The sequence below is a fragment of the Erigeron canadensis genome, chromosome 9 (genome assembly GCF_010389155.1).
Source record: "Erigeron canadensis isolate Cc75 chromosome 9, C_canadensis_v1, whole genome shotgun sequence".
Classification (NCBI taxonomy): Eukaryota; Viridiplantae; Streptophyta; class Magnoliopsida; order Asterales; family Asteraceae; genus Erigeron; species Erigeron canadensis.
The window spans coordinates 10,840,957-10,861,861 of record NC_057769.1 but is presented as its reverse complement, the minus strand read 5'-3'; the positions used below and the strand labels follow the sequence as shown (position 1 = coordinate 10,861,861).

Here is a 20,905-nt window from a genome sequence, read left to right as displayed (position 1 = left end):
CAGTAGCAGTACTAGTAAGGTATTCAAGATTATTCCAACCAAATTTCATGCTTTCAAATATGGTCATAAGATGAGTTCTAAGCTCCACAAGATTACAACCAAATTGCATGATCTTGTCGAGAAGAAAAAACTTTTGGGTTTGATTGATACTCTTGGAAGGTCAAATACAACGGTTAAAAGATTGGAAGAGACTTCACTGGTTGATGTATCTACAATTGTGGGGAGGGAAGGGGACAAGGAGACATTGTTCGGGAAGCTGTTGACCAATAATATAGAACCATGTAGTCAAAACTTCAGCGTCGTGTCCATAGTTGGTATGGGTGGGGTTGGCAAAACCACTCTTGCACAAGTTTTGTACAACGATAAGAAAGTGAAGGATCACTTTGAACTCAAGTCTTGGGTTTGTGTTTCTGATGAGTTCGATGTATTTAAAATTTGTAAGGCCATTTTCATAGATGGGGGCGGGAATGACCAAAAATTTGAGACCTTAAATCAGTTTCAGGTGGCTCAAACAGAAAAAATTTCAAAGAAAAGGTTCCTTTTTGTACTAGATGATGTTTGGAATGAAAACTATAATGAATGGGAACTCCGCAACGCCCTTTTTTGGTAGCGGCACGTGGAAGTAAAGTTATTGTAACAACACGTAAGACCACAGTTGCACTGATGAGGGACTCCGTTCAAACTTATCCTCTGGAGGTTTTGTCACACGTAGAAGCTCTGTCTTTGTTTGCCCAACATGCGTTGGGTAAACAAAATTTCGATTCGCATCCAACACTTAAATTGTATGGAGAAGGTATCGTGAAAAAATGTGGCGGATTAACTCTGGCTTTGGTAACACTTGGAAGGGCGTTAAGAACAAAATCAATCCATGAAGAATGGGTTGAGTTGTTGAATAATGAGATATGGAACTTATCGAATGATGGTAGTAATATTCTTCCTGCCTTAAGACTAAGTTATTATGATTTTCCTCCGCATTTGAAGCAAATGTTTGCTTATTCCCCAAGGATTACTTGTTTGGCAAGGACGAACTCGTCCTGCTTTGGATGGCAGAAGGCTTTTTGTACCAGTCAAATGAGCAACACAATGGAGAGTTTAGGTAGTAAGTATTTTGAAGAGTTGGTGTCAAGATCATTTTTTCAACACTCCACTACTAATAAATCACATTATAGAATGCACGATCTAATTAATGACTTGGCAACAAGTGTTGCCGGAGAGTACTTTTTCATGTTGGGTGAGAAAATTGACGTTAGCTGCCGATATAACACTTTGGAAAAGCTCTGTCACTTTTCATATATTTTTCAACAGTATGGAGTATACAGCAAGTTCAAGGCACTACACTTAGCCAGGCGGTTGCGAACATTCTTACCAATGTCGCTAAGAATAGATAGATGGCAAAGTTTCTATTTATCAAGCAAGGTCCTTACAGAACTATTTCCCCAACTACAGTTTTTAAGGGTGCTAAGCCTAGCTAATTATGGAATCAGAGTGGTACCACACTCCATTGGCAGTCTCAAACATTTGCGGTACCTCAACTTTTCTAATACTGACATCACATTTTTACTGGAACAAGTCAGTAATTTGTACAATCTACAGAGCTTAATGCTTTCTGGTTGTCAACGGTTATCTAGCTTGCCAGACAGTCTCGTAAACATGAAAGAGTTACCCAGGGGGATTGCTGGATTAACTGGTCTACAAACTTTATCCAAAGTTATTGTTAGAGATGCTAATGGGTTCAAAATATCCCATCTTAAGGACCTACACCATCTTCAAGGTCGGCTTACCATTGAAGGACTGCATAAAGTGACAAATTCAATTGACGCAAAGGAAGCCAAGTTAGATTAAGAGAAGGGTCTTCGTGATTTGGAGATAGAATAGAGTGACGTCATTGATGATTCTCGGAATGAGACAGTTGAGTGTGAAGTGCTTGAAGGACTAAGGCCTTTTGAGAAGTTGACCAACATCAAGATATCGAATTCCATGGGATCAAAATTTCCTAGTTGGCTGGGGGATCCCACATATGATTGCTTAACCCAGATTACATTACGTGGCTGTAGAAATTGTGCACGCTCACCAACACTTGGACATCTACCGTCACTTCAAAAGTTGTTTCTCGAAAGCATGACGGGGTTGAAGAGGATGGGTTCAGAGTTTCTTGGAACTGCAATTGGTAATGCGCTTCCATCACTTAAAGTTTTGGAATTTAAAGATATGGAGTGTTGGGAAGAATGGTCAACAATAAATAGTGGTGGCAAAGATGGAACTGCTGCATCATTTCCTTGTCTTAGTGAGCTAACTATTACAAGTTGTCTGAAACTGAGCGTATTGACAATTGAGCCGATACATTCACTTCGGGTTCTACATGTAGAAAGATGTTCATAGCAGTGGTGTTAAGAAGCATGATTGGTGTGTCTTTAACAATTACTAGATTGACAATGAGGGAAGTTAATGGACTTACTACATATCTAGATGGAAAAGTATTAGAAAGTCTTAGGGCTGTAGAATATCTAAGCATTTCTAGGTGTGACGAACTCACATACATATGGAAATCAGATGCTGAGGCATTCAAGATTCTTGTGAACTTACAGGAGTTGGGAGTAGAGGGATGTAAGAACTTGGTACGATTGGGAGAGAAAAAGGAGGATTTGGTGATTAGCATAGAATCTCTTAGAAAAGTAAAGCTAAGAGATTGGAAGGCTACAACTGGTCAAATAGTATTGAAAATTTGGAGATAGAATGGTGTCATTCGGTTAAATCATTGACCTTCCCGGTAGTAGATGATCATGACTTGTCATCCACTTTTAAGAGTCTTGAAATTTGGGAATGTAAGAATGTGGAGATGAATTGGCTCCACAGCAACTTCTTGTCATCAATTACATCTCTTGAGTTATACACGGTTCCAAATTTGAGGTTGTTACCCGGAGGATGCTTACTTCATCTCACGGAAATGAGAATATGGAAATGTGAAAACATAGAATCCATTCCAGAGAAAGGTTATGGTTTTCTTCCCCATCTTTGCATGAAATCTCTTTTGATCTATGATTGTAAGAATTTTAAGTCATTTCCTCATGAACAATTGCAAAGTCTCTCATCTTTGGAATACATGTTGGTAAGGGATTGTCCAAGCTTGGACAATTCCTTTCCTTGTGGTTTGTGGCCTCCTAATGTAAGTACAATATCAATAGGAGGATTAAAGAAGCCGATGTCAGAGTGGGGGATACAAATTTTCCAAACTCACTTGTTCATCTATATATCGTTACATGGTAAAAGTTCAGGAGTGGTTTCATTTGCAGATAGTAGCAGCAATACTTCATCATTATCTTTTCTACTTCCATCATCTTTAACTTATCTATCCATGAGAAATTTTAAGGAATTGGAAAGAGTTTCAAAAGGAATGGAACACCTCACCTCCCTTGAACGTCTTGTTATCGATAATTGCCTAAAGCTAAGAGATCTGCCAAAGACACTGCTCCCTTCTCTTTTAAGTTTGCTGGTTTATCGTCCTTCCCCAGAAATGATAAAAAAAAAAAAAAAAGTCCTGACATTTGTACATCTTATCTGAATAATAAATCTCCATCATATTATTGCATGTTGTGGCTCGTTAGATCGATAAGACTTATAGTTTGTAACGTATTGGATTTCGTTTTGTTAATGAATATGCCCGCTCAAGAATTTCGGGTTATCGAAGTTGTTCAAATGATTTGTAAAATTTTATGATCACATTTGACAAATTTAGATGTAAGTTTCACATTTACTGCATGTGAGGAGTCATATGTATGATTTCTTGAAATGTATCACAATCCTAAGACGAATACCCTTGTGAACTTGCACACGAGTTGGGTAATAAGTCAAAATGGGTAGGGTCGGGTCAATTATCAAACACTATATATTTCTTAGATCATCAATAACCAATACATCAAATGTGATCATAAAACCATTATGTTGTGATAATAATAAAAACTTTATTTGATACAGTGGTTTTGAACATTTTATACACTTGTGTACATGAAGAGTGACGCCTCCTTGATTTATTTCCTTTATAGTCAAATCTTTAAACCTGTTGATCTGTTCAAAAGATATCATATGTTTAATTCCAAGATGTTTAAACTTTAAAATATGTAAAACTGATGTTAAAGTGTTCAGGTGAATATTAAGCTTGAAAATTAATTCAGCTGTCTCTTTGTTTCAAGCAATCCTTATATATTCACATTGTTAATTTGGTACAATATTCGTATAAATACACACTAGCAAATTTACCGGGTTTAACCCGGACGTTTTAATTAAAATTATAAAACTAAAAAATATGCATGTAATTTTTTTTAATTAATATAATATAAATCGATATGGAAACGATGAGTTGAATAACACAATAATTTATAAATTAAAATAGATATTGCATTAACAAAACATAAAAGGATTATACTATATAAAATAATTTTCTTTGTTTGTAACAAAAGGTTAAGAACTTTAAATAAGCATTTAGTGAGCTATATTTTTTAATTAAAAATATTATAAATTATTTATGACATCATAATTGAAATAAAGACATTCTAAGTAAAATTGTAGACTTGTCACATCATATTTCTTTTAAAAATATTTTTGAAAAATAATTGTTTTTTATTTATTATAGAGATGGAGATGTTGGGAGGTCTTGGAGATAATGCCTACAACTTTGCCCATATAAGCTACATAAATGTAGAAGTTGAGCTAGATCTGATTGGGATTTTAAAGTCAAAATAAGTTCTACCATAAATATACTCTTGATGTATTTATGTTTTTGTTTTTTTGAATGCAATTACAATTTAAGCTTTGATTCTGTATGAGATGGTGATTATTTTCACATTAAGCATAAAAAAAAATCATGTAAAACACGTAAGTATTTATGCACATATTTCAACTATGAACTAATTATCGTATATGCTTTTGTTTTTCTTTTCCGTGAACGGACAAAATACTTTGAATATCTATCACTTCTATTCAATAAGAATAAAACCCACCTACGGGAAACACAATAAAGTTGGAAATTGTTATAGTGTTAGGGGTTCAAGAAGAATGGGTCATGAATCATGATGGTAAATAAGTCAACTTATTCAAGTTTGACTCACTCATCGATCACCATACAATGCTCCATCACCTTGCCGATTCTTTATCCTTTTGTTGACTTTTTTTTTTATAATTATTGTTTGTTGAATTAATTGGCATATTTTGACAAAAATTATGTAATTATATGACCTAACCGATTTTTTTTTAGGAAATAGAACCGGAAAACGTGATGAAAAATCGGTTTTGATCATATGGAACTAGTTTAGAATGGTTTTGGTCAACTTTTGACCAGTATTTTTTTTCCAGTTTTTTGTTAAATAATCGGAACCGGACCAATTTAGAACCGGTAAGGAACGAATTTTGGGACCGGAAATGGAACCGGTTCCAAACTGATCACTTTTTCAAAAATCGGAATCAATTCCTCGAGAGCCGATTTCAACTGGTTCCGATTCTGGTTATTTGGGACCCTTTTTTTTGGGTATGCCTACATGGCACCATTTGATTGGGTGTGGTCATTCCAAAAAGAAAAAAATCGCAACAATAGCCAGTTTTTGTTACGATCGTACCAAAATAGCCAACAAAATCGCAACAAAAAACCAAAAATCGCAACAAGAAGTGCCAAAGCACAACAAGAAATGTCAAAATCGCAGCTTGCAACAAGTTTGACTTTGACTCTTTCCTCCACCGAGAGAGTATGGATTATCATCAAGATCAGAATGAAAAGGGAAATCAATATCGAATTCACAATCATCTCCTTTCAAGACTGTTAAGTTTGAGGATTATTAGTATGTTTTAGTATGTTTCTTATGATTTGAAATTTTATATTTATATACTATGTAATAAACTAGTATCTTAAGAAGAAAAAAAAAAGACAAAGTCAAACTTGTTGCGAGTTGCCATTTCTTGTTGCAATTTGGCATTTCTTATTGCGATTTTGGATTTCGTGTTGTGATTTTGGTTTTTGTTACGATTTTGTTGGCTAATTTACAAACACAACGAAAATTGACTATTGTTCACGATTTTCTCTTCCAAAATTGATAAATCGGCAACCATATATCAAAAAGTCCAATTTCCAATTATGGATATTCCCAAGAACCCCAACGGCCCAACCCGGTTATTGAATAACTGAATAAAGTACTTGTGGCCCAAATATTAAAATGGCCCAATAAAAAACCTCACACCCTCTTCAGCCTCTGACCAACACATTGCAGCCAGGGTTTTATTGCCACCCCCTAAAATTTCTCACAACCACTACAGGTTTTTCTTTTATTTTCCCTTATCTTTTGACTAACAGTTTTTTTTCTAAATGATTCGTAATTAAAGTTTATATTACAATATGATGTCGCTGTAATTATATTTTTATGATAAGTTAATATAAATATGTATAGAAAAAATAATGTAAACCTTGTATTCTTGAAGACACGATATGTCAAATATCACATTCCTAACTGTTTTTTAGAACAAATGTTATCCAAAATTGTAATCAACCCACACTTAGTTTTAATGTTCTTGAAATTATGGTATATTTAGATTTAATTAACTATCTTATCTAATAATGCCCTCAGATCAATATGCAAAGCTTGTGGGATTCAGTTTTGAGGCATTTTAGCGTTAATGTATCTAAAAGACAGCTTATATTACCCAAATTTGGGAGTCCAAGTATTAGTATTCACCGACAACTTTGCACGTCCGTCGGGTCCAGTCATGACCAGGTAAAGGCTCGAGTGATTGGGCTAGTGAGGAAATTTGACAAGATTGATGCTGCCAAGGTACTTTCACTTGTATGATTAGGTTGCTTTTATGTTACTCCACGTTTGAAGGTATTAGCCTTTAAGTTTAACATTTGGGCGTTGAATATTAGATAATTTTCTAGGAATTTAGTACACGGTAGGACTAATTGCATAAAGAAAAGGTAACCAACTTTGGTTTGATTTCTATTTCAGGTCTTTTTGCATCGATAAAATGCGTTGGACTTAAAAAAAAAAAAATGTGTCTCGAGTAAGTTATTTATTTTAATACTATGTGGCATTAGACGTGACATTGCCAGAAATTCTGACCATGATGACTTTTTTGCTGAAATGCTGCCTGAAACCGGTTCATGTAGATGATTTCCTTAGAATTGGATTGTGATTTTTGTTAGTGTAAAATAAATAGTGACATGGAATAGAAACTAGAGCAAAGTTGGTTTGCGTACTTGATAATCAATCGACCCGTGAATGAAAATGTGACATTTGAAATGGAATGCATATCAATATTGAAGTGAAATGTCAAGGTCTCTTTCTTGTTTAAAAATAGAATAAAATCTTTGCCACCAAATCACTTGGTTTTGGATATCTCCTTAAACAGGTGACCGAATCAGCAGATTTTCAGAAAGATCTGAGCCTAGATAGCCTGGATAGGGTGGAGCTTGTCATGGCTTTTGAGCAGGAATTTTCCATTGAGATCCCAGATGAGCAAGCAGATAAATTGAAATGCTGTGCTGACGTTGCCAACTACATTATGTCGTCACCAAAGCAAGAGACTACTTCTCAGGAGTCCTGATGAATTGCTACTAGACTAAAATCATATTTCAAATTTAAATGTTGTTTTTATTATATGGTTTAGAACCTTGATGTTGTTTTATGTACAAATGTCAAGTATGCAAGAATACTAGATTTATTTTCTGCAAGTTTTATAAAATTTGGCTATTTGCCATCTTTAGTTCACAGAATTGGAATAATGTGACATGTTGTGGGTTCTTTGGTTGGAAAAATGGCGGTGATTCGGTTCTAAAGGACATCATAAATTTTATATGGTGCGGGTGTTGTTGATTGTTTACAGTTCTATCAAATAAACAATCAACAGACAAACACAAAGATTGGATTTTCTTTGCTTGTTTACCCATGAATAATAAAACACAAAGATTGGATTTTCTTATCAAATACATGTAAGTTGTTTCAGTATTGGTATAACGGTAATATGTACATCCTCTTCCTGGGACCAGAGTCGACTGCACTCATACACACGCAGACAAACACACGCACAAACAGAACACCATAAGCATAAGAAACAAGGCCGAGTTCCACAACTCGTTGTGACTGAAGCGCCTTCTAGCATAAGTTGTGGCCATTATTGATGTCTCATCCTAGACTGTGGCTTGTTTCTTTATGCACGGCTGTGAATATTTGGTTGTCAGGTGAATATCATGGGCTGTGTAAGTTCGAAATCCATTGTCCATCGATAAAAACTTTATCCCTCTGTGTTCACCCTTTAAAGCTCGGTGGCAGGGAGAGTCCTTTGGCAGCTCAAGAATGTTCACTAAGCACTTCTTTTCCATGTTTGGAATTGCGTGGAGATGGGAAGGAAGATCGATGAGGAAGTCTCCATATTCATCGGTTGTGCCTTTAACCCAATCTGATTCACTCGTCTTCCTGCTAGTATCACACGAAACCGCCACTGATGCCCCTGATATTCATATAATGTATTGATTATTAGAATGTAAAGTCTTCAATAATATCCTTAGAGACTTAGAGGAAGCAATTTTGATCCTTTTCTTTATGATGATCGATTTGAATTAACAGTTTATCCCTGTGTGGAAGTTCGAAATAAAAAAATTAAAAAAAATTCCCCAAAGGAAACGGGTCAAATGGGTGGTATCCGAATTGATTTCAAGTTCATATCAAATATCTAAAGCTTCTTAAATCATTTTGATAAGAAAACATATAGTTATGGTTATAACACAGTTTTTGTACTCATTTTAAATGAGTAACTATCTAACCAAGCCTAACAAAAATAGACAGTTTTTCATGTGTAACGAGTCTTTTCCTTGTAAATTGACAAAATTTTGATATTTTACCCCGGATAATCATAAGAAAACGTCGGCGTCACAAACACGACTAAGTTTGCCCCCTTCATATTTCCAGTGTTACTAAAAACAATCGTTTTGGCACATTCTAGTAAATCCATAATTTCATCTTTATATAGACCGGTAAGTCATGAACTACAACGACACGTACCAGAGATGGGATATGATTGAAGAAGAGAATTTTGATCCACGCAAGCATCACAAAGAATTGAGCCAGTGACCAGCACCGTAGAGAGCTTCTCCTCCCCATATCCAACTTCCCTTCTAAAATCATCACTTGTAGAGAATTCCGACATAATATCATTTCTTGCAGCACTTGTGAAAGCCCCGAAAGAAATGAAACAAATGAAAGACAAGATTGTCATGATATTGGTGTACCCTTGAAAATTAGTCATCATCTTTTGCATTTGTGTATACATAAGCAAAAACTTTGGATTAAAGCAATGGGAGAAAGAAAATGAAAAGCCACCAGCCTGAGTTGTAAGTTTTATATGTGCTACTATTGCTAAATCTTGTGCATGGGGTTTTAACTTTTTTTTAATGGGCCTACCAAATATTAAAGAAATGATATTTTGTCAATGTTCTTGTGGTTGTATACCTACTATAACCTTTGACCAGTGCCTTGTACCCAATTTGGATAGGCAATATACCACAAATATATTGTCTAACTACACATGAGAAAGAAAGGAGAAGTTGGCTTGTCAAGATTTTTAGTGAACCATAAATTAATGAGGAGAATAACAAGGTTGTGACACTTTGCTTTTTCTTGGTTTTTACTCATTGCCTAAAACAAAGTACTTTTTAATTATGTGTTTATTTATTGGTTTAATCTAGTCTAGAGAATGTGTAGATCATGATATGAAAATGTCACTTTTATTATTGTTACCTTCTTAATGGAGACTTGTGTTTCACGAATGTATTCGCTTACCATGAGTTTCTTAAAACTAAACTCGGTTGTTCACGGTTTGACTGGGCAGTGACCATCTATTACCCGGCCAGCGATTTTGGAACATTATCTGACCCATAAGTGTGGTTCAATTTACAATATTGGAGACAAACCATATGTTACGTTTACAGTTTATACTTTATACCCATAATACACAATTTATGATAATTTCATGTGCTACATACCATATTTGGCAGTATTTAGATAGGGATCAATAGCTTACATGTCTTATAAACTAAAACGGTTTTCATCACCTTAGTTGGTTCCTAATAATTAAAGCGCATAGTCAATAATAAAACCGGCCTGGTTCGCAAAAAAAGATTAATGATTTGAACAATACTTGATCTTCAAATAAGCTGAACCAAATCGTGCACTGCTGAAATGGTGGTCATGTTGAGCATATGCTGATGATAGGGCTTTTTAGTCTTTTGACCGTTATCAACTCCTTAGCACAAAATGATAGGTAAAAGTAGTTTTTTTGGAAGCAATGAAGGGATACACAAACACAATAGGTTGGAGAGGAAGATAACCACAAAAAATAAAGATGATTAGGTAGGTAACCAACCAAGTAACTCATGTAATCCTAAACTCTTATGGTCAAGCCTACTCTAACCATCTTTACTTCATATCTTTTCCAAGACAAACTTTTCATTTGTTGCTCCAACGTTGAATAAACTTTTTTCTTATAAACTAATTCAACAAAAGGTGACTCACGTCAACAAGGGTTAACCTGTCGATAAACAATAAACAATATTTATACAGTATGAAGCTATGTGTCAAATACATGAACTAATAAAACATAATGATTAGACCTCGCCCATCTAAGTCAAAGACTCGCCCCCTTTGGAAACATGAAAAACATCCTTCGTTTTTTAGATATAAACTAAGAGCTAACATCCCTAGTGTTGAAGTAGAGGTTGCTTTGCTTTTTAGAGAAACTGGTGACTGTAGGCACAGCAGAGAAGCCATTGTAGTTTCCATCTCTCTTTGCTATGCATATCTTAACCATATACTTGAGAAGATCATGCTTCTGGACAAATGATTGAGCCGCATACTCCTCAAACGGCATCCACTGTACATTAAATAACCGAGCCTTTAATAATAAACAAAGCTAAAACAAAATATAAAGAGGTGGCAATTTCGGCGCGGGTCTTTTGGGTTGTGTATATTAATATCAAGCAGTCAAATAAGCGAAACAAGTCACACTTGGACAAATGCTAGTAATATCAAAATAAATGAGCAAAACAAGTCAAGGGGTTGGATCCCCTGTACAATTTAATTTTTAATTTTGATGCCTACAAGCTACAAGGCTATAACCTCGAAAGTCGATTATATTTATAGATAACCATCATATGTATATTTTTTGTAGAAATAGTTAGCACATTAACTGTTATAAAAAAATCAAATTTGTCTACCTGACCCAACTCAACCCATACAAAAAATGGCCCGTTTGACAAGTCCACCTATATTGCCACTTCTACAGTAAATCCTTATTATCTATGTTCCCTACTGAATTTAACCTGGGCTGCCTCTATTTCTCTTTCTTGCAACTGGATGTTAAAAGATAATGGTTGCAACATGCACATGAAGAATAAATCTGACTTATCAAAGAAGGATTTGTGGCTTTGTCTGCAAAATGAAGAACCCTAAAAGCATCAAGAGTCGAATAGTAGGATGTGGTTTTAGATTGTATGTTGTATGTGTGTAGAGTTGTTACTCAAGCTTGAAAAAAAAAACAGGAAGATCTAATGCGTTCCAAATATATAGCCTACCTGAATGCCAAAATTTCCACGAATTTGGCATCAATCTGAACCATCATTAACATCAAGTTAGTTCCCGAAAAGATGATCATTTTTTACTTTTCAGTTTAAATCTGTAATTTTTTTCATTATTATATCATAAGTCAACCAGAGTATCAGCTATTGCAACTTACTCCAGTCTCTTCTTTAACTTCTCTAACCGCAGCATCACAAATATCTTCACCCTACAGGAAAATAAAATTCTTTTATAAATATTAAATAAACCTTTAGAATGTGATGGGCGATTTACCAAAGATGTGTACCTCATCAACAACTCCAGTAGGAAACTTCCATACACCGGTTCCTTGGAATTTTCCACTTTTCTCTTGAACTACCAAAACCTAAACCAGAAGGATTATATGAAGAGGCATGCCTCTGAGCCCAAATTTTCCGTTCAAAAATAAATAAATAAACATTTATTATTATTATTATTATTATTATTATTATTATTATTATTATTATTATTATTATTATTATTATTATTATTATTATTATATATATATTTGAACGACACGCTAATCTACATCTACTCCTAAATTGCACACATGCCTGAGATTAAACCCAAGACTCTCGAAAAATCCCCTATTAATCCACCCCCACATATGTGGGAAGTGGGACTCGAACCCAGGTGGATCCTCTCATGGTCAAAGACCTTAAAAATGGGCCACAACATATTATAAAGTGGCTTTTCACATAAAATATATAGAATTATTATAATTTATAAAATACACATAAAAGCATACCTCTCCCTTTTCATTCGTCACAAAAGCACCAATACCCACTCGATGACTTGCATTTGCTGGCAATGTATTTACTGTTTCAGGAATCCAACGCACAAGCATCAAGTGATTTGGTTCAGCATGGTGATAACTGAAGCCTTCCTGCAACACGAGATCTGACATAAACTAATGTCTAACAGAGTGACAGTATATTACATAAATAATATTTACTACTATAGTTATCTAAATGTTTAATTAAAACGAATTTGGCCAACTGTCAAAGCTGTTTGACCCGCTTGACCTATTCCCCTTTTAGTTACACTTTTTGACTTGACCCGTTTCATATAAGAGCTTAACCCCAACAGACCCTTCCATAAGTAAATGGGTCAAAATTGCCAGCTGTCACTCTAACCTTCATGTTGGGTACATGGGTCTGGAAATATCATTTAACAAAGACTCTTCCTTGTGTCATCCAATTACCTTAATGCTACCAAGGAATTAATAAATGTAACCACCAACTTACTTTCACGACAGGCTCGATAAGATTTACAAGCTCGATTGGTAATTTTATCCATATTCCTCGTTTGCCCTGCACAAACATGTACTTTTGTTCATTGCACAAGGCTATATAAATTCAACAGATGCTAGTTCAACCATCAGAAATTCATTAAAGTACCAAGAACATAGAACTCAAATAGTCAAGCATAATTAGCCATATGTATCGGACCTGTCAATGGGTTGTTACATCAGTTAAACGCTTTGAGGTTTAAACTCACCATGGGCAACTAAATGGCTATGATCTGACTAATTAGATGATGCATCATATAGCCCATGGCCCAACTAACTAATTCAAGGGATCATGACCCCCATTCCCACTTCAAATCAATATGTAATAACTTATAAAATCTAGACCTCAAAACTTCTGTCATTTTTAAGATGTTTACATAATCTTAAGAAATGTTATTAAACAATCCTTTTTTTTCTCTTGCACAGAAACATGTTTAACATTATTGCTATACAAAATGCATGTTGACATTTAATTGACATCATAAGTATTCACATTATTGAAAGTTTGTTGTCCAATTATACTTTTAAATCAGCCGTCATAAAACCACTCACGTTATATAGAAATACGTCTATAGTTGAATAGAATATATTTAATTGAGTTTTTAAATCAGGAACTGAAAAGAGGATAGGTTGGGGTGGGTGGGTGGGAAATTTGGAATGATATTTTAGGTTCATAGGTCAGCAATGTTTAAAGTGTCAAAATAATACTAAAAGAAATGATCAAGCTGAGTAATGATCCATTTAAATGGGTCAATCCTTATTATGGAACAACTCTTATGGCCATTGGGTTATATATATGGATCAAACAATTGAATGATAAATAGATCAAAACCAAACCACTGATAGACCTACTTACATACACATCCATACCAATAGCAAACATTATCCAAGTCGTGTATGAGACTTCATCATTGGAGGAGATATTTGATCGATAGTCAAACGTACAAGCTTCACATCGGAATAATATGTGCAACAGAGTAATACTCTTGGTAATTTTCCAGTGATAATCCGAAAGCAAGGTCACAATCAATAAAAGCTAAAGCAATCTTTTTGCATGATCTAGTTATGCTATTATCGTCAGGATATGGTCAGTAGTGAAATTTCCAAGTTTCATAACATAAGTTTAGAGATAAAAGACCATTAATTTATAGATTTTCTACTTGGGTTATGTTTTAACTCAAACGGATCAAAGTCACCCAATGTTTATTTATAATGAATACGACCTCCTAAACCACTTAATTCAAACATTAATGTGTTGTTGTAATTGTATAGTTTTGGTAATCAGAAACACATTAACTATTTTATAATTTAAAGATTTCAGCCAGAATCCAATTAGACCCACTACACAACATACCCATTTTTGCACCTCTCAACATCGACCAATAGTTGAAACTAACACAAATAACATCTAAAGAATCAGAAATTATGTAACATTTCATGTGAACATATCGTAAGTTAGTATCTATCAATCCAACATCACCCAATATGACAAGAAAGTCAGGAATGTTGTTATGTTTAACAAGGCATAAAAACAACCATATTCTCTTTCTCGAAAATATATGGAGCCAACATCGCTTATTTTGATGCATGACAACCGCTATTTCTTATTCTATTCCAAAAATCATTAGTGATTTGTGTGTGCTGTAGAGGTGGCAATTTCGAAACCTTCACTCAAGAATGGGATTTGGGTAGTGTTTGACATCATATGGGTTAAAAAATATAAAATAGCTACAAGAACAGGCGAAACGGGTTAACAGTCGTCTAAAAGCATCATTATGCAAATACAAAATTGACACTTCACTGTCATCAAAAGTATTCACATTATTTAAAGTTCTTTGTCCAATCATACTTCATCATATAATCACTAGGGTTATATAAGATGCGTCTTCATGATACTATAGATGAATAAAAATATTTGGTTGTGAGCATTTAATATGAATTTAAGAACTAAAAAGGAGAAAAGGTTGGGGTGGGGAGTGGTGGCCAGGTGGGAGAGTTAGAATGATGTTTGGGTGAATTGGTTGGAGATGTTTAAAGTGTTAAAATATGAAACGAACCTGATCAACCTGCGTCACGATCCATTTAGATGGATCAATCTTTTTTTATTGCTTATTGAATTATAGATCAACTTTTTTGACCAATGGATTATATACATAGATCAGATCAGGCCATATATAGATCAAGACCTGACCATTGATAGATCAATTTACATATGTGTCCATAGAAATACAAAATTTTACCAATTATAATCTAAGCCGTGTATGAGACTTCGTCTTGGAAGAGATGATAGTCAAACATAGAAGCTTCGCAATGATAGTTTCGTAACAAAAAAGAACTCTTGGTAGTTTTCAAGTGGTCACTGATAGCAAGATCGCTATGATCCATTAAAAATTTAAAACCGAAAACTATCAATTTATCACGATCTTATTGTGCTACTAGCATCAAGTAATAGCTTTCACTAACGTGTCTCCCTCTCCAGTTAACGTTGTACCAACGTCGTATGTAGTATCTATTCTTGTCCTTCAAATATTCTATAATCACACCTTTCATTGCTTCACGTCTACTCACAATTTTTGATGTTGTATTGCATATCTAGTTTCATTGGCTTATATGGCCACCAGTTTTGCCTAGTTTGATCAGATGAGGTTTTAGTTTGGTCATCATTTTTTACATCACGGGTCAAGTTATGTTAGATTTCACCTATGTTCACCTCAGTCATTGGATGACTTCTCAGCTATCTAGTTTGGTTGTTGCATATTGTCTTACAAATTTTGAGCGTCACAAGGAACCGACATGAGACATGGTCAACTCATTTCATAAAATTCTTCCTTAACTTACATATGTTAATAAGTACAACCAATCACAAACTCATGTAATTGATATCACACTAACATTCATTAAACGAATCGCAAAGCTCATATCTTTTCACTAAATAACAGGAACTAGGAACTGACCTGTTGTTTCCAATGCAGCATTGAAGCTTTAAGCGAAGAAGCAAACACAATCGGGTCAAGCAACGAATCTTTACACATTTCCACAATAACACCTTCATGCTCATCCTCTTTACCACTTAATAACAAAACATTATCCGCCACTTGTTTATCCGACAATACAGGCGAAGTAGCCGAAGAACTCGCTGATGCTGACATGGATCTTACATTCAAATGTATCCCATAACTTTTCTTCAATTTCCCTGAAACCCACCCAAACAAAATATATATTAAAATTTAAAAAAATAACAATAATGTAAAAAATCCCAAATTTAACTACCCAAATCAAAAAGTGAGTAAAGTTTAAATTTTGAAAACTGGGTTTTGAAAGTAACCCAGAATTAAACCAACCCAGATAAAAAAAAACACACATAAAACTTCTGTAAAAAAAATCCCAAGATAAAAAATGACCCAAATCAAAAAGTGGGTCAAGATTAAATTTTGAAAACTGGGTTTTTGAATTAGCCCAAAAATAAAACAACCCATATAAAAAAAATAATACATAAAAAGGCAAAAAGTGAATATGGAAAGTAAAATGTTGACCTCGAACAGGGAGAAGGTTTGACCTAAGAAGTAAAAAGGAACGATTAGTGGCAGTGATGAAGCTTATAATTGATGGTTTTGGGAGCAATCTGATTATCATATTTCTATCTGTTTTTAGTTTGTTTCCTTTTTTAACTACAATAAGGCTTAGTTTGTGACTATTCTATAGGGAAATACAGATGATATGATATATGTATATGTATATGTAATATATATGTATAGAAGAGAAAAATAACATGTGGAAAAATGAAGAGAGAAGAAGAGGGGTTTTACCGGCGAAAGATGGTGGGGCTGGAAATTGAAAACGTGGCTTAGGTTTGATGGTAATAAAAGATGATAACGAAATGCAAGGAGGATGATTCTCCCTTCCTTTTTCCTTTTTTCTATGATTTATTTTTCTCTAATAAAAGTTTTTTCTCTTTTTACCATTTCTCGTCATTTCTAGTTTTACAGAGTTATAGAGTGTGATCACTGTGATGACAATGACGAGCGGTATGTAATGGCGGCGATAGTGGTAGGCCGGTAGCGATGACGGGTGGTGGCAGCAAGCGTCAGCGGGAGCTATTGATAGCGGCGACGGTGACTAGTATAGGTTATTGATGTAATGTGTTTTTGATGTATTGTACATCATGCATCTGAATATTGAAAATTAAAACTTAAAATGAGATGATGTTCTATTTAGATTAAATTCAAAATATTCTTCGATTCATTCATACCAAATAAGGTACCTTAGACTTTTTTTTCTTTCAAAACACAATCTTCTATTTCTATTGACAGTCAACAGATACAAAACTTGAACTTATATCCCAGATAGCCGATAACCAAAAGCTACCATTATCATGAGTCGAAACTCCATAGCTTAAAATGCTACTAAGACTTCGTTATAGACATGAATCTCATATTAAAGTAACAATATCATTTTGAGTATGTTTTATCTTACTGGATGTTATTTTAAAAAAGTTTTTGAAGTTTGTTATATGACCTTAATTAAAATGAAGTTCGTCATATAATATGTAATTTAGACGTGTTCAACCGCAATACTATGATGTCTTCTTAAGAACCACGGAGTGGTAGAAATATAGGGATAAGATTTATTGGTAAGGTTATAAGAATTTTGTAAGAACCAAACTCTTTTAATTTAAAACCGTAAAAAAAAAAAAAAAAAATTCAGAAGATCCCCACTGCGGCGCAGTGGGGATTCAACCTCCCACTGCGGTGCAGTGTGAGAAACCTGTTCGCAGACAACAAACCTCACTGCAGCGCAGTGGGGTTGATACTTCCCACTGCGGCGCAGTGGAAATTCTCTGCCCAGGAAACTCTAAAATCAAAATTCTGCAATTCCTGCATTTTGCATGCCATAACACACCTTCCTTTGACATGAACCAACTTCAAACAAAGTCATTTATAACACCTGTACTACATCGTTTACATTCATATACAAGTCATAACTACATTTGCCATTCAATGGATCGTTTGCCCAAATGATCATCAAAACGAAACGATTATAACAACTTCCAAACATCACATGACCCATTCGAAACCAAGTTTTCCAGAAAATTTGTTAGGAAGTAAATTAAACCAAAACATTGTATCAAGAGCCACCATGGTAAAAGGGGTAGTCTACCAACAATTACCCAAAATATCAACCTTTCGAAATCTTCAAAACTTTCTGCTCTATCTTCACTCAACCGGATACTTGTTCTTGCTACTACTACCAACTCCTAAAAAAAAAACATTAAACAACTAAAACGTAAGGTATAAAGCTTAGTGAATGCATATATGTATGATTAATATATCCATATAACTATATCACTCAAAATACATATAAACACTTAAGCTATTCATTTAACAATCAAAGCAACAACAAACAAATCATGATCATGTAAATTCTACTTGGCCAAGGATGTATGCTAGTAGGTATCTCATCATCTACTAGTCTTACACAAAAGACAAAAGATATGCTAGTAGGTATCTCATCATCTACTAGTCTTTCATACAATACATGCTAGTAGGTATCTACACATCTACTAGTCTTACACAACATTAACAAATATTTGGATCATAGGAATTTACCCACCTATGACCTTTATATAACATAACTATGATCATATACATATACACTCACCTTGATCTTGGCTATTTGACAATATGTGGCTATTATATTCCACAAAATGGTCTTCACCACCTATACATAATTCAACATATTTATCTCTATGAGCTCAATGACTTAATCCTTTCACAACCATCTAATTAATTTCACCATAACTCTAGCATCATGGTGTTTGGCTTATTCAAAAACTTTCAAATATTCAAATTTCTCATAATAAAGCTTCATATTATATCTACTAGCCAAACACCACAAAATATAAGGTTCTTACTATGGGGGTTTCTTATCATCAACATATTTTCTCAATCAAACTATTAGGGTTTTACTTGAAAGCCTCAAATAACAAAACTCCCAATTTCTAAGACTAAGAACCCTAATTTAGATAAAAGAAATTGGAATTAAACTAAAGAAATCAATACCTCAAGGATTCAATAATATAATTGAAATCCAATTTTTCTTTCCCCTTTTTTCTTAAAAATTCGACCACCACCACCAAAAATGTAAACCCTAACTTTTGATTTTTGCTCCTTGAAGATTTTTTTATTGTTATTGTTATTTCCTTAGAATGATTCTTTGATTAATTTTAATTGATTGCAAAAGGGTAAATTTGAATTACTTGAAATGGATATAGAAAAGAGGTTAAGGAAGGTTATGGAGAAGAAAAAACGGGATTAGGAATTATCCCATGAATTTGGCTGGCACCCTCCCCTTTTGGCCACGTTTTCTTACAAATAAAATGGGTATTATACCCGCTAGCCATTAATGTTCCAACTAAATTAACCTCTTATCTCAAAACAAAATACTAGTAAATTAATTAAATGTTAAAATTATAAAAAGGGTTAATTTTCTATTACCTTAAATTATTGGGGTGTCACAAATTTCAACATTTGGATTAAAACCAAAGGTCAAAATTCAAACTTTATTATTAAATTTTGACTATTGATTTCAATCCAAAGATAATATTAAATTTCGTAGAGCTTTTACCGGGTGGGGGGATTGGGTAGGTTCACGATATCCAGTCCGGATACGTATCCGGCCCTTGCTATTCTAAAAAAAAAAAAAGATATTATGATATTATCCAACTTTACTTATCTAACTTTAAAAGATTGCTACCCGAAATATAGTTATGCAATGTATATGCAACTATAGTAATATCAATTTGTGTTTGCACATTAAAACTATTGATTACTTATAACTTATAAATGTAAAGGTATTTAAATTTATTTATGTTTTTATTTATGTCATTTTCGCATGTTTAGATAGCCTCCTCACCTCCAATACATAATAGAAGGAGAAACACCCAATAAATCACGGAAATTATGATAATTATACAATTAATTTATGGAATTTAATGACAGACTACAGGGAAATGAATTTCCATAAAAAAAAATTGTCAAATGCTTTAATAATTGTGCGCTTTAAAACTTGTCTAATACTATTTACATAGGATTGTCTTAAGTAAAGGGTATGAGAACTTGATATTGAGGGGTTTTTTATGTTAATACCGGAAACTAAGTAATGTCAAAATTGTCCAAATTGTAATCGATCTCTAATAAGTCGGCGTATATATAGGAATACACGAACTATTGAGTCAAATATTGAGTCGAAATTCAAGAGATACAGACAAGAAGCATTCGATAACGTTCGACGTTTAGTATTTTGGGTTTCAAGCGTACGTACCTGATTAATTAAAGGTAAATCTATCGATCATCTAATTTCTAAGTTCTTATTAATTTAACACATTTATCCATAGTACATACGTAGAACATATCAACATCATATATATCGTTCCTCATGCACGGTAATTTATATATAGTCAATCGGCATGTTTTAAACTGGTTTCGGTGTTAATCTACTTTCAACTTTAGTTATTCGAATGATCTTTTTTCCATGATAATATTGGTTAATAATTAATCTAGCTATGTAATGCTTATGTTAATGTCTTGTATATATTACAATAACAACGACTAACATAGGTACTATTTAAAAGCTAATGGCGAAACTATATATTTTTTTAAAGGTAGAGGCCATTCTAGGATCGAATTATAGAGTTTGATCTCAACTAAAGCTTTTTCACTAGATTTGCATTTGATAGGATTTGAATAATCATCAATACAAAATGAAACCACAAGTACTATAAATCTTACGGATCATTAGCAGGGCCGGCCTAATAGGTTATTGGGGTTAGGCAACCGTTTTAGGCCCCATAAACACAAGGCCCCAAATTTTATATAAGTTTTGGTCTTTTATTAATTATTGGGCTTTTTATTAATGACTGGGATATTGCTATAACCTTGTATCTGTGCCAGTGTGGTTCTTGCAAACCACCCTCCTCTTCCACACCTAAAAT

The 20,905-nt window shown here is 34.0% G+C and overlaps 4 protein-coding genes across 4 annotated transcripts; 2 read left to right on the top strand and 2 right to left on the bottom strand.

Annotated features, from left to right (window-relative positions):
- Positions 1 to 663: 663 nt before the first annotated feature.
- LOC122583187 (putative disease resistance RPP13-like protein 1) lies at positions 664 to 1,842 on the top strand. The gene has a single exon (XM_043755611.1). It carries the CDS (start codon positions 664 to 666, stop codon positions 1,840 to 1,842), a length of 1,179 nt encoding a protein of 392 aa, XP_043611546.1.
- A 4,396-nt stretch (positions 1,843 to 6,238) lies between these two features.
- LOC122581139 (acyl carrier protein 3, mitochondrial) lies at positions 6,239 to 7,750 on the top strand. Its single transcript, XM_043753299.1, has 3 exons — positions 6,239 to 6,297; positions 6,606 to 6,809; positions 7,387 to 7,750. Exons 2-3 carry the CDS (start codon positions 6,612 to 6,614, stop codon positions 7,579 to 7,581), a joined length of 393 nt encoding a protein of 130 aa, XP_043609234.1. The 5' UTR covers positions 6,239 to 6,297; positions 6,606 to 6,611; the 3' UTR covers positions 7,582 to 7,750.
- Positions 7,751 to 7,927: 177 nt separating this feature from the next.
- LOC122581138 lies at positions 7,928 to 9,346 on the bottom strand. The gene is made up of 2 exons (XM_043753298.1): positions 9,036 to 9,346; positions 7,928 to 8,484 (listed from the first exon to the last, which is right to left on the bottom strand). The coding sequence occupies exons 1-2, from the start codon at positions 9,301 to 9,303 to the stop codon at positions 8,165 to 8,167; spliced, it is 588 nt and encodes a 195-aa protein (XP_043609233.1). The 5' UTR covers positions 9,304 to 9,346; the 3' UTR covers positions 7,928 to 8,164.
- A 1,194-nt stretch (positions 9,347 to 10,540) lies between these two features.
- On the bottom strand, positions 10,541 to 16,664 carry LOC122581137 (nudix hydrolase 2-like). The gene is made up of 9 exons (XM_043753297.1): positions 16,449 to 16,664; positions 15,870 to 16,108; positions 12,872 to 12,937; positions 12,373 to 12,510; positions 11,893 to 11,970; positions 11,764 to 11,814; positions 11,603 to 11,637; positions 11,351 to 11,459; positions 10,541 to 10,902 (listed from the first exon to the last, which is right to left on the bottom strand). The coding sequence occupies exons 1-9, from the start codon at positions 16,546 to 16,548 to the stop codon at positions 10,714 to 10,716; spliced, it is 1,005 nt and encodes a 334-aa protein (XP_043609232.1). The 5' UTR covers positions 16,549 to 16,664; the 3' UTR covers positions 10,541 to 10,713.
- Between the last annotated feature and the right edge of the window lie 4,241 nt (positions 16,665 to 20,905).